Raw genomic sequence first — 14,678 nt, forward strand, 5'->3', positions numbered from 1 at the left:
AATCTAATACTTCTAAAAGTGAGTGTATCATCTTGGAAGGTGATTATTGTGTTTCTTAGTCATAGTAACCCATAAAAAAGCCCGTGGAAGCCCACAGCTCCTAAGCGAGACTGAGTTCTGAGAACCAGACAAGATATGGCAATACAAAGGCAGCTGTTTTAAGCTGTTAACCTGAGCTATGAAGCTTGGAAAACTACCCTGCCTTCTCCCACTTACTCCACTGAAACTTTTAATTCTGATTCAGAAATTTCCATTTCATTCTTCTCTGATTAACAAAAAGGAATATGCTCAGCATTTAAATTAAGGTATTATGAGAAAAAAAACACAATAGCACCAACTTTTTTATCATTGAAAACTTACCTGCACAAAAATACCTGCTACAGATATATGAAAATTGTAACCTAACATTTCTGCATATATTTTTATTAATAATTTTTTATTTCAATAGCTTTTGGGGTACAAGTAATTTCTGATTACATGGATGAACTGTATACTGGTGAAGTCTGAGATTTTTGTGCACCCACCACCTGAGAAATGTACATGGTGCCCCATATGTAGTTTGTTATCTCTCAACCCCTCCCATCCTTCCCCATCTGAGTCTCCAAAGTCCATTAATCACTCTGTATGCCTTTGTGTACCCATAGCTTAGCTCCCATTTATAAGTGAGAAAATACAGTATTTGGTTTTCCACATCAGGAGCAGGACTGTTCCCTCCCACTGTCTACCTCCCCAGGCCTTCATTTATCAACCCCTTATCTTGTGGTTCTGCGAGTTCCTGAGTTACTTCACTTAGAATAATAGCCTCCAGCTCCATCCAAGTTCTTGCAAAGGACATTATTTCATTCTTATTTTATGGCTGAGTAGTATTCCATGGTGTATGTATACCATATTTTCTTTATGCATTCATTGGTTGATGGGCACTCAGGTTGGTTCCATACTTTGTGAATTGTGCTGCAATGAACATTCGTATGCAGGTGTCTTTTTGATAAATGGACTTCTTTTCCTTTGGGTGGATACCCAGTAGTGGGGTTGCTGGATGAAATGATAGATCTCCTTTTAGCTCTTTAAGAAATCTCCATACTGTTTTCCACTGAGGTTGCACTACTTTACATTCCCACCAGCAGTGTCTAAGCGTTCCCTTTTTACCACATCCATGCCAACATCTATTGTCTTTTGACTTTTTATAAAGCCCATTCTTGCAGGAGTAAGGTGGTATCTCATTGAGGTTTTAATTTGCATTTCCCTGATAATTAGTGATCTGGAACATTTTTAATATGTTTATTAGCTATTTGTATATCTTCTTTTGAGAAATGTCTATTCATATAATTTGCCCATTTTTTGATGGGATTATTTGTTTTTTCTCGATGATTTGAGTTCCTTGTAGATGCTAGATATTAGTCCTTTGTCAGATGCATAATCTGCAAATATTTTCTCCCATTCTGTAGGTTGTGTGTTTACTCTGCTGATTATTCCCTTTGCTGCACAGAAGTTTTCTAGTTTAATTAGGTTCCATTTATTTATTTAGGTCCCATTTACTTATTTTTGTTTTAATTGCATTTGCTTTTGGGGTCTTAGTCATGAATTTTTTGCCTACAGCAATGTCCAGAAGTTTTTTTCCTAGGTTGTCTTCCATAATTTTATCATTTCACATCTTAAAGTCTTTGTCCATTTTGAGTTTATTTTTATATAAGGTGAGAGAGAGGCTCTGCCCTCATAAATGGATTAATGCCATTATCACAGGAGAGAGGTCCTTATAAAAGAGGGTGTTTGGCTTGCTTCTTTCCCTCTCTCTCACCCACCAGTGTGATGCCTTTGCCATGTTATAACATAGCAAGACGACCCTCACCAGAGACAGTCCCTCAGCCTTGGACTTCCCAGCCTTCAGAATCATAAGCCAAGTAAATTTCTGTTCTTACAAATTACAAGGCCGGGCGTGGGGGCTCATGCCTGTAATCCCAACACTTTGGGAGGCCGAGGTGGGCAAATCACAAGGTCTGGAGTTTGAGACAAGCCTGGCCAATATGGTGAAACCCCGTCTCTACTAAAAATACAAAAATTAGCCAGGTGTGGTGGCATGCACCTGTAGTCCCAGCTACTGGGGAGGCTGAGACAGGAGAATCTCTTGAACCTGGGAGGTGGAGGTTACAGTGAGCCAAGATCATACCACTGCACTCCAGCCTGGGTGGCAGAGCGAGACTCCATCTCAAAAATAAATAAATAAATAAATAAATAAATAAATAAATAACACAGTCTGTGATATTCTGCTATAACAGCAAAAAAAAAAAAAAAAAAAAAGACTACGACAAGAACTCATGGTTGCTTTTTGAGTTCTGCAAAGGTTTATAACCCTCCATTAGCATGTTATGACTAATATAGTATGACTTTTTCAGTTGCTTTCTCTAAAATAAATGGGTTAATAAACTAACTTTTAAATATGCAGTCTGAGCAGAGTGGGAGTATCAAAACATTCAGCAGTGCCTTCAGAAACACAGGTTCTGCCTGAAACTAGGCAAGTGGGCACTATACTACAGCACTCTAGAGATCTGAGGGCTTACTGTTTTGCTTCTGTGGACTGCAAATAAATTCCTGAAAGGATTCTGTACTTGTCCAGAGAGTTTTTTATCTTTCTGGATGAGATGCAGAGATTTCTTGGAGTCAAAAATTTCAATAGGCACTTAATCCTAACCACCTCCCAGATGACATCTGCTATGGTCTTCTTTATATTTAATTCCCAGCCAAAAATCTTAATCATATCCTATAACATTCTACTATGCTCTTCTGGCGGTTTCTGGGTTAATGTAGCTCAAGTTCCACAATTCTTTCCACTCTCCTACTTTAGGTCTCAGGTCCTCTTCCCTTGTATACAAGGTTCCTAACTCTTCCCACCTTAATTGGGATGGGCCTGAGTGAAACAGAGTAACCCAGGGGCCATGAGACAGAATTTTACTAATTTGTATCACAGGCCTGCAAGGTAACTGGGGAGGCTGATCTTTAAACTGTGCTATCTGAGAAACCATGCAGAAATGTGCCTCTGTGTTAAACTCAACTCCTGACACCGCAGTCCTTAAAATATTATCCAGTTATTTTCTTCTCTGATGCTTAGAAAGAACTGCTGGTATTTCTTCATGATTCATTCTAGATTCAAGTCTCAGTGTTCATGTTACATTGTGATAACCATTTTTACATAAATGTTATCTCTCAAGCATTCTCAGTATTTAAGAGCAAGAAGAGTATCAGTCAGGCTTGGACTAAAAGAGTACTGAGAGGCTGCACACTGAGGACATGGGCTAAATCATCATTTTTTAAGTTTTTTACAAAATATCCAAGTCACAGCCAAGATTATGGCTGACAGCAGGCTCTTATACAAAATGAAGGCCCTGAAGGTAAGAAATGAGCACAATCCTTCATAAAGTGGGAAATATTAGAAGATTTGCTTAGGGCACTTACCTCTCTGAACTCAGTTTCTTCATTTGAAAATCAGGATAATAATCTCAACCTTCTAGTAGAGTTGATAGAATTAAGCAAGAGAACCTTTAAAAGTGCTTTGAAAGGGTACCTGGCACATATTAGGCACTTAATAAAATAAATTTTAATTTTCTAATTTTAAAAAAGACAGATTAGACTTTGACCTCGGATACAATAATCAAAAAGTCTAGACTTCTACCTACTCTAAAGAGAAGTCTTTACTTAGAAGCCAGCATATTCTAACTAGACCTATGGTAATAATGTCTGAATTGATCTCCTTGGCTCTACTATCTCCTTTTTTTTTTTTTTTTTTTACTAGATGGATTCTTGCTCTGCTGCCCAGGCTAGAGTGCAGTGACACAATCATAGCTTGCTACAGCCTCTAACTATTGGGCTCAAGTGATTCTCCTGCCTCAGCCTCCCAGGTAGCTGGGACTCCACACGTGTGCCACCATGCTAATTTTTTATATTTCTTTTGCAGAGGCAGAGTCTCACTTTGTTGGCCAGGCTGGTCATGAACTCCTAGCCTCATGTGATCCTCCCATCTAAGCCTCTTAAAGCATTTGGTCTACAGGTGTGAGCCACCACACTTGGCCCTATCTCTCCTTTCAATGGTTTCATTCTATTGCCAAAATTATCTTTTTACACTAGAGAATGTTATTAGCATATATAATAGAAAGCCCCTGTTGCCAACCTGCCAACCTACTACAAGGCAGTAGCCTTGTAGCTCACTATATCTTCCTATATACTATACATTTTCAAATGACCAGGTTACTTGCAATCTTCCTGATGTTCCATGAACTCCATTTTCATGTTACTGTTCAAGTTGTTTCATGAACCTTGGAATGCTTTATAAAAGTCTATCTGTACAACTACTGCCATTAGTCAAATTTCTTACACACCTATTCCCAGGGTTCACATGAGATTTGCCTTTCTCTCTTCTGTTGATCTGTGGCTTAATTTAGCTCAAGTTTCACAATTCTTTCCACTCTCCTACTTTAGTTCTCAGCTCCTCTCCCCTTGTATGCAAGTTTCCCAACTCTTCCCACCTTAACTGGGATGGGCCTAAGTAAAATATTCCTCAAAAGTATCTTCTTCTCTTTGTTCTAATTCCACATCACTCTTCCTAGTAACTATTTGGTTTCCAAGGTAGTTTGACACTAGGAAACAGTGTGCCTTGGAGAAGGGACGAAAGTTCTCTGGTTAATGGAAAGTATTAAGCACCACTGTGAATTTTAATGGGTTTGCTTTGTGATCTATATCTCAATCCTGTGAGCAATTTTTGTTAATCTAGCACCAAAAAACTGATCATTTTAAGGAAATTAATAAGGTCAAACTTTTGGACCATCAAGGCTAAAAATCAAAGCCTGGACTTCAGTCGGTTGAGCCAGGCGTCTTCATTTGAGGCCTGTTAGTGTCCAATCAACCCATTACCACCATCTCTCCACACAATTATTTAATCCCAGGAAAGAATATAATTTTTTTAAATAAAAGTGAAGAGAAGATATTTAGGGTATCAAAGGGTTGACTTAATCAACTCTTAAGTTGAAGTAAGAATTGCTTCAACAACTATGAGATAATGGTTTTAATATATAAAATTCTTCCACTCGAATGTTTTCAACCAGAAGATAAATAAAATTTGTCCAGTGTTGGATTTGTTATCAATGCCAACTTCCTTATATAAGCTGACAATATCAAGAATCAAAATGAACCAACAGTATTCACATTTACAAATAAAAACGCCCAGAGATGTAAGAAAGATGTTATCATTATTCCATCTAAAATGTGATAGAAGGAATTAGAAACTAATTTTCCATTTTGCTTAAGTAAAAGAAACAGACTCCGAATTATTTGCTATAACATCAATTTTAAATGCACTGATTTTTCTTTTAGTGTATAAAGCTTTTTCAAGCTCAGCTTTTTTAAAATAAGTTTTCAAATATAAAAACGTTTTCAAAGATAAACTCCTATTGCTGACCAAATGTTTTATGTTACTCTATGGTGTATTCAAATCAAATCAAGAACAAATTTTAAGTTAGGATTCAAGGGAGAGTAGTAGAAAATGTATTTTTTGGCTATTAAAGATTTTAAATTATTAGAGAACTTTATAAAAATTATTATTTAATTTATATATTTTGTAATAATGAAAAAATATTTTAACAATTATCTGACATTTCTTTCCTCTTAGGACAAGATAACATCTCTTTATAATCCAGGTATTATCTTACAATTAAGTGATTACGGCAATGACAACAATTTGATATATCACTTCTAGGTTAATCCAAAAAGTGACTTCACTTTTTCATAGGCCACACAGCCAATGCCTACTGCAGGAAGCACCTTTATGATGTTTGGGGTGAAACCCCTGTAAAATCCCAGTTTTCCTTCTTTGGTATATATTTCTTGAATGAGCCGAATCATAGAAGTTGTTTTTCCTTTTTCCACTAGGGCTATAAATTGGAAAAAAAAAAAGCATAATTCAATATTTAATATTTATAAAGAAAATCCAATGACAAATGAGAATTTACAGAGATTGAAATTACTTCAGAATATACCTCTCTCCCTACCTGTAGAATGTCTTGTGCTGTTCAATATGGTACCCAATGGATACATGTGGCTATTTATATTTAAATTAATTAAAATTAAATAAAACTAAGAATTCATTGCCTCAGTTGCGCTGGCAACAATCCCAAGTATTCACTTGGGAATAGTGACTATCATACTGAATAGCACAAATATAAAATATTTCCATCATCACAGAAAATTTTATTAAACAACACTTGAAAGTCTTTCATAAGGGACCTCAAAGGAGTATTTGGAATTGGATCTGACACAAATAGAGAGAGGAAAGGATGGGCGATGGGATGGATGGAGAGATATTCCACCTGGAGAATATAAATCAAAACCAAAAATCTAACTAAAAAGACAAGAAGAAAGAGAATGTTAAAGAATATCACTTAACACATGAACTATAAACAGTTTAGTCAAGAAGATAACAATAGGATTGTGTGGGGTTTTTTTTCCTTCTTGAAAAGTGATAAAGATATTTTCTTAAAAACTAAATTCCTAACATTTTACTGAGACAAACAATACAGATATCCTCCCTTTTCTTAATATCTCTTCCTTAAGTAAATTGGAAAAAAAAAATTGAGTTCCATTCCACAAATGTATTAAGTTCCAGTTGCAGAATATGATGATAATAGTGGAACTAAGGTAAAATTACATGATCATATGGAATAACTGTTTATTTGAAAAAAAGCATAATCTTTTCTATTGTTCTGCATGGTACTTTCTAATTGTAAACTCCTTAAAGAGATCATTAGTAACTGAAGAAAATGCGGAGAGTTCCAAACAATACTTTGAGAGGAAATAAAATCTAAAAAGCACAAAAAGCTAAAGCTGACTAAAGTCAGTAAAATAATAAATTCGGGATTCTTGCTTATCAGTTCTACAGTTTTATTTTTGAAGTCATTAATTTATACTCATTTAAAACATAATTTTAAACTTATTATTCATTCATTAAAGAAAAGAAACTCACCTGAAGCCTGCATGTGAGTTCTAATAAGGTTCACAGGGAAACTGGCTAACTGACCGCAAGTATTAGACAACGTACTACATCCCACCAAAATCATTATCCCAGGATTCACAGAGTTTCCTGAATAATTTTCTAGCCAATAATTCTTCAAAATCTGGCAGAGAAGAGAGTAGTAAATATATTACTGCACAACTACTATGCAATAGAAAACAAAACTTACTACTATGCAACTCTAAGTGGAATAAAGTTTTAGTAAGGTGGGGGCTATCTCTGTAGTCTTTTTTTTTTTTTTTTTTTTTTTTTTTGAGACAGAGTCTTGCTCTGTCCCCCAGGCTGGAGTGCTGGAGTGCAGTGGTGCAATCTCACCTCATTGTGAGCTCTGCCTCCCGGGTTCATGCCTTTCTCCTGCCTCAGCCTCCTGAGTAGCTGGGACTATAGGCGCCCGCCACCACACCTGGCTAAATTTGTTGTATTTTTAGTAGAGACGGGGTTTCACCGTGTTAGCCAGGATGGTCTCTATCTCCTGACCTTGTGATCCGCCTTCCTCGGCCTCCCAAAGTGCTGGGATTACAGGCGTGAGCCACCGCACCCGGCCTCTATCCCTGTAGTCTTATCAGGGACAGGTTGCACTAATGTTTTCAAACCAACATATTCATACTGCCTCAGTTTGAGTTCCCCTATGTTTTGTTTTGGGTTTTGGTGTTTTTTTGTTTGTTTGTTTGCTTTGCTTGTTCTTTGGTTTGTAATTATATTCAAACAAAAACCTGGAGATTCTCACAGGGATCAACAGACTATTGTAGAGAGGAAGACTGCACAATCCACTCTAGGTTAACAAAATCACATTTTCTCAACTTTTAAGAGTCCTCTGTCCCTATTTTCTTTTCGTTGAATAAAAGTGACTGTAAGAAATTAAGAAATATTGAGTTTAAAACATCAGTAAGTGCTTCCAGAACTGTTCATTTATTAAAGGACAGCAACTTTACCATTATGCACTGCAGTGATTACTACAAAATGTGTAATTTGATGCTTTTGAAAAAATAAATTTTGAAATGTTTTTACTCAGTATGCACTTACTACAGTCATGTAACAATACAAAGAGAAATGTGTAATGGCATCTGGCAAATGTGTAAAGCAGAAGATACTGAACCACAGAAATCAAAGAATGACGACAGCCCAACACAAACAGCAGCAACAAATTTATTGTAATAGGATCATAGATGCAAGAAAACAAAAAGGAAAATAAATGCATGCTGTAATATTCAATACTTTAAACACCTACAAAAATATAAGTGTACTTTTAAAAGTGCTAAAGGAAGTTATCTGTCTTTCACATGATGATGACACCACTTGCCAAAAATACCACTGGGCTTATATCTAGAGAACTGCCCTTCCTGTGTTGAGAATGAATTTATTCTCTAATCACACACCTTCACCTGGTTCTTATGACAAAATGGTATATATACTGCTAAGATGCGCTTCCTGAAACAGATGTATGGCCATAGAAATAAAATGATCAGCTGAAAGGGGAGTAAGCTGGCATCTTGCCTATGCATTACACTATCAGCTTTTTTGTCCTATCTCCATCCTGCCTTTCTTCCTCAGGCCGCAATTACTCCTGTCCTCCATTCTCATTTTTACAACTGTGTGATGATATCTCAACTTTCACAATCTTACTTATACAACAGATTTTTCCGGGCAGTTAAAAAACCTGAATCCTAGGCCTCTCCTCAGGATAATTTTTAAAAATTTTTAAATCTATTTATTTATTTTGAGACCAAGTTATGAGACTGGCCAATTTTTGTATTTTTGGTCAAGATGGGATTTCACTGTGTTACCAAGGCTGATCTCAAACTCCTGGGCTCAAGGGATCCAACCCCCTCAACCTCCCGAAGTGCTGGAATTACATGCCTGAGCCACCGCACTCGGTCTCCTCGGGATAATTAAATGAGAATATCTCAGGATGTGGCCCAAGAATCCTATTTTTTTGGCCAGGCACGGTGGCTCACGCCTGTAATCCCAGCACTTCAGGAGGCCAAGGCGGGTGGATCACAAGGTCAGGAGATCAAGACCATCCTGGCTAACACAGTGAAACCCCGTCTCTACTAAAAATGCAAAAAATTAGCTGGGCAAGGTGGCGGGCACCTGTAGTCCCAGCTACTCGGGAGGCTGAGACAGGAGAATGGGGTGAACCTGGGAGGCAGAGCTTGCAGTGAGCCGAGATCACGCCACTGCACTCCAGCCTGGGTGACAGAGCAAGACTCCATCTCAAAAAAAAAAAAAAACAAAAAACAAAAAACATATTTTTTAAAGATCCATATGTAGGTGATTCTGATATGCATCCAGGATTGAGAATCACTGTTTTATCAGAACTTAAAATTATTATTACCAAAAATTGATTCACAAAAAACACCAAATAAAAGTATTACTGGAATACCAGATATGTAACATATAAAATGAAAAATAAGATAAAACCATTCAATTCTCTCTTGGTCAGAAGCTGTTTTAATGAAAAGTCATTTATAACCATATTTCTACAATAAAACTTGTTGTGCCATATTTTCAAATCTAACATATAACGTCATATTATGAGAATAAACTCACCTCATAAACAGCAAGATCTATGCCTGCATAAGGTACAATGCCTAGCAAGTTAGGAGTATAACCTTTGAAAAATGATCTGACACCTTCTTGTTTTAGAAGCTTCTTGCCACAATCAATAATCCCTGAATACTCTCCAGTTTTACCTATAGCCAGTCTGGTCTTTAGTACCTAAATGTAAAAGAATATAATAAAGATATATTGATCAGATTCACCCATCTTATCTAGCAATCCAGGGATTTGCATTATCTCATGATGTTTATAAATCAGAGAAATCATAAAAGAAAGCAATCATAAACATGATTGTAACTTCTCAATAACTGGCTCTTACTTATGAACAACTGATACAGTACAGAGATATTTTAAAATTATTCAAGCAGGAAAATAAAATCAATCCCGGTGCCTTTGAGTGATATATCCATGCAAATTCCTTTAATGTGCTGAAAGGCAACATGTTCTGAAATAAATTCATTATTGCTTCAGAATAAAGAAAGCCAAATTTCAAGGGAAAACATATATGGTCATGTTAAACTAAAGAACCAGCGTGAATAAAACATTCTACATATGCTTAAAGTACATACTCTGGTAACTATTGTAACAGTGAGGCCCATAAACTGCAATTTTATATGACTTGGGCTCATTCTATGCTCATAAAGAATTGAAATCCCAGAAGCTATAAGGATAATAGTAGGCCCTGGTAGGCTGTATATGATCAATATTCCTACACACAATTTAATTCTCCTGATAGAGTCTCACTCCTCGTCATCTTAATTCCATTAATTCAAAGGTACTTTATACATGCTTGGAGAAATGGCTCTCTAAAACAGTCAAGACATGTACCCTTTGTATCTAAAACAAAAGTTAAATTTTTTTTAAGTATAAACTTTGTCTTGATTGACAAAACTGTGTATTTTGATGGGGCTGCCTCTGAGCGGTCAGTAGGAAGCCTTTTGTTTTATGGACTTCTCTGCGGAACTAGACACTTTAGATAGTCCCATTTTTAAAACTCCTCTCCAGGGCAGTGCACTCTCCTCTTACCCAAGTAAATCTTTTCTGTCTGCTTCACTGGCATGGTTTTCTCCTCTCACTCCCTAAATTAAGGCCTTCTCAAAAGTCTTCTTCTCAGCATTTTTAAAATCATTACTTTTTTCAGAGGCAATCTCCTGGCCTCAAATAACAGCTCTCTCAGGTAACACACCAACACCTGAAATCTTAAGTCTCAGTTTCACATTTGCAACGGCCTACTGAAAATCATAACTTGGTGGTCCCATCAACAGCTCAATTTAAATATGTGTAAATCTGAACTCATCACCTCTCTTGAGTCTGGTTCACTTCCTCCCGTTCTCTACCTGTTTTCAAGATGTACCTCCGATGCAACTCTCCTAAACACTCAGACACAGGACCCAAATAGAACTTCGCCCTCTTCCTTCCCCTGCTTTCCACTTTTCGAGTTGACAGTTCTCAGGACAGCTCTATCATGAGTTAATTTCCCCTAGTCACTATCATAATTTGAACTCTCATTATCAGTTCCCTGAATGATGGCAATATCTTGCATCTGGTCTTCTCATCTTTCTAGTCTCTTTCGCTGTGTTGCCCAGGCTGGAGTGCAATGGTGTAATCATGGTTCACCGCAACCTTCACCTCCTGATAGAGGAGTGATCCTCCCACTTCAGCCTCCCGAGTAGCTGGTGCTACAAACACACTCCATCACACCTGGCTAATTTTTGTATTTTTTGCAGAGATGAGGTTTCACCATATTGCCCAGGCTGGTCTCGCACTCCTGGGCTCACATAGTCCACAAAGTGCTCACAAAGTGCTGGGATTAGAGGCAAGAGCCACCACACCCAGTCTTTATTCATGTCTTTCATGAAATCCCTAGCTTGAAATAATTTCTCCCCTTCTCAATTTCCATAGCACTTTATATTGATCTTTCTATAATTTATAATTCTTATTTTAGATTATTATTATTGATGTGCATATTTTATTTCCCCTTCTAGACTACAAGCTACATGGCCAAAAATCCCTGTATGACTCTTCTCTGGACCCTGCATAGCACCTAGCAAAATACCTTAAACTTAGTAGGTATACAATACAAATTTACCCAATGAATGAATATGTGATTCTCTCAATCAATTGATCAACAAAATTGTTTATCTTCTTGGTTCATACACAATAATACCTTTGTCCTAAACAACAACAACAAAATCCATTGAGGCTAACTGACTTTTTTTTTTTTTTTTTTACAGACATGCACCACCATGCCTGGCTAATTTTTGTATTTTTAGTAGAGATGGGGTTTCACCATGTTTCCCAGGCTGGTCTCAAACTCCTGAATCAGGTGATCCTCCCACTTTGGCCTCCCAAAGTGCCAGGATTACAGGCATGAGCTACTGTGCTTGACCACCAACTCACTCTTGATATGAGATTTTAATCCTATACCTATAAAGCTGCTTATTGTACAAAATACTTATCTGAGATTCATTTATAAAAAGTTATAATTTGCATTAAAAGTATGACTTTAGTTAGGATTTTATAATACATACCTCCATGGGGTAAATACAGGTCTGGGCAGTTACACCAGCCAATGAGCCAGATATAAATCTTTCAATAATTCCTAAATGAACACCATCAAAACTAAGCAATTTCTTATACTGCATAAAAAATATTGAAATGTATAATGTTAGTGAAACAAGATATATATTGTTTCTATATTTATAATATTAATTAGTAGTATAAAATTATATTTAAAAGTATACTAGATACCCAATATTAGTACAACCTAGAATTCCTTTCATTTTTATGCAATTGATTATCTAAGATAATAAGTAAAGCCCTTTCATTTAGTCTCTCTTTTCCTTTTTTGCAGAATAAGTTGACAATATTAAATCACTTTATGCATATATATGAATGTGCTATTTCATAAGAGGCATATAAATGACACAAAGGAGACAGAAATCATATCTTTTATCTCTTTTCAGCACCACACTTTACATATACAAGGCATTCAATATTGTTTGGTTACTGGATAGTCAGGAATAGTAACTTAATGTGAGAGGCTTTTTTTTTTTATTTTTACGAGAAGGATTTTATGCCTTAGCCTGAGTAATAGCTAGTATACCACAAGAACACATGTGGAAAAAAAAAGAAAATGTAAATCTAACCCTATAGATCAGGCTTCACAGGAACTAAAGTCAATTTTCATGGAGATTAAAACTAGAAAACCATTTAGAATCCAAGATAGCTCTAGTAAGCACATTCTGTATAATGAATACTATATCTGGTACTCATTACATATATATTCATTATATAGCTAGATATATATGGCTAAGTGTCTAATTTTGGCCAATGAGCTATGAGGGGAAGTTGCACACACAAACTCTGAGACATCACCTTAAAGACACTTGTCTTACTTCTACATGGGAAACGGCAAAGACAGGTACAACCTTTGAAGACAATTGTATTGAAGTTGGCAGAGCTGTACTGTTAACACTGGGCCACTTGCCTCTATCTTATTTAAGTTACTGTATTTTGGAATCTCTTTGTTACAATAGCTTAAAATAAACCCTAACAAGTATAGAAATTTGTTCCTGGATATAGGGTGCTGCCATAACTAAAACCTAAAATATGTGGCACTTGCTTTATTGTTAGGACAGGACACAGATATTACAGGCTAAGAAGGTGATGACCTTTTTGATGCTTTACGGAAATGCTTGACTGAACTGCCTCCTGTGATAACTTTAAAGGTAGACTATGTGCTTTTTGAGCCTGAAGTTCTAGGAAAACTCCTTGTAAAATCTCAGAATGTTGGTTGGTGTTGTTTGCTCCTTGCTGCTTTAAGGAAGATCTATGAGACAATGCTTAAGCACTGCTCTAATTTATGCTGCAAGGCCTTCTCCAAAGCCACTTTACAAGCAGAAATGGGAGGAATAGAGCTCTGCTAAGGGAGCTTTCTTTGCCTGGGTTGAGAGTCAAGAAACATGGCACTTCATATTTGAAAGTCACCTGCTTCTGTATCCCAAGAGAAGAAAATACGATTATGCTAAAGAGCTTGACTATCTGCAAAAATCAGATGTTGCTATAATAATCTCAAAGATCACTGATCACAGATCATTATAACAGACATAATACTAATAGACTCTTGCAGGACAAGTCCTTTGATGACCCTGACAACCAAGCTCTTTCCTTTCTTGCTTGTAGTTCTCAAGAATAACTGTAGAATGTGCTGGAAATGCAACATCCTGAGATGGGGAAACTGGCCAGATTAGCCTGGGCTCAGTCGCCAAGCATCCTAAAACAGGATATCCTACAGCAGTAGCCCACATGCCAAGTTGCCCCTGAGTATGAAACCCAGAGCTGAGTGCCTTTCAGAGTCCCTCATCTGCAGTGTAACATGGGACACATGTAGACAAGACTCCATCCACCCTGGATGGCCTTCCTGAGCTTTGGGGGACTGGCTTGCCATGAATTCTAGGCTACTATTGGCCCTTGCTGCCTATCTATGAGTAATAAAGTTCCTTCACTTAACTTATTGTGCGAGTGTTCTATCTCACCAGAACCATGCAAGTGGAAGAGTAACCAATGCACAGTGAACCTGCTTCACAACCCTGAGACAAGGCATTGGAGGTGATGCTAGAACATACTGGTAGGGGACTGAGGATGTGAGAAAGGGAATAGCGAAAGCTGATAAAGTATGTGTTATTAAGCAAGCTGCCATGATATGCAACTGGGGCTTAATCTTATTAAGAACTTCTGGGAAATAATGTAGAGCATAGACTTCAGAATTATCCTACCCAAATGAACAAGGGCATTAGGGTATTTATCTACTAATGTCCATCACTTATTAGTGAAGGCTGCTCCCAGGGGCCTTAATTCCTTATCATTTCCAGCCTGCCATTTCCAGAAACAGAACAGGCTCCAGAGGCCAGAGGAAGACCCTAGGCAAATAGATCTTAGATGCTGGCAGGTAAAAATCATGTCACCTTTCATTGATATGGTAAAGCCCAAGGATACACAGGTGAGCACTTATATATATGGTATTTTACTGCATAGTAGTAACAGTGAATGGGGGAATGATAGCAAA

At 37.0% G+C, this 14,678-nt stretch overlaps 1 protein-coding gene across 2 annotated transcripts in view; it reads right to left on the reverse strand.

The window, feature by feature from the left end:
- Nucleotides 1-5,035: 5,035 nt before the first annotated feature.
- LOC105489245 (mitochondrial adenyl nucleotide antiporter SLC25A24-like) overlaps nucleotides 5,036-14,678 on the reverse strand; it is a 69,842-nt gene continuing 60,199 nt past the window's right edge. For both annotated transcript variants that reach the window (XM_071068949.1, XM_071068919.1), the window contains 4 exons: nucleotides 12,142-12,249; nucleotides 9,602-9,769; nucleotides 7,004-7,154; nucleotides 5,036-5,915 (listed from right to left, as the gene is read on the reverse strand). In XM_071068949.1, the coding sequence (XP_070925050.1) occupies nucleotides 5,737-5,915; nucleotides 7,004-7,154; nucleotides 9,602-9,769; nucleotides 12,142-12,249 (606 nt within the window). In that variant the 3' untranslated portion in view covers nucleotides 5,036-5,736. The remainder of the gene's footprint in view (nucleotides 5,916-7,003; nucleotides 7,155-9,601; nucleotides 9,770-12,141; nucleotides 12,250-14,678) is intronic.

Source organism: Macaca nemestrina, chromosome 1, assembly GCF_043159975.1.
Source record: "Macaca nemestrina isolate mMacNem1 chromosome 1, mMacNem.hap1, whole genome shotgun sequence".
NCBI classification, from domain to species: domain Eukaryota; kingdom Metazoa; phylum Chordata; class Mammalia; order Primates; family Cercopithecidae; genus Macaca; species Macaca nemestrina.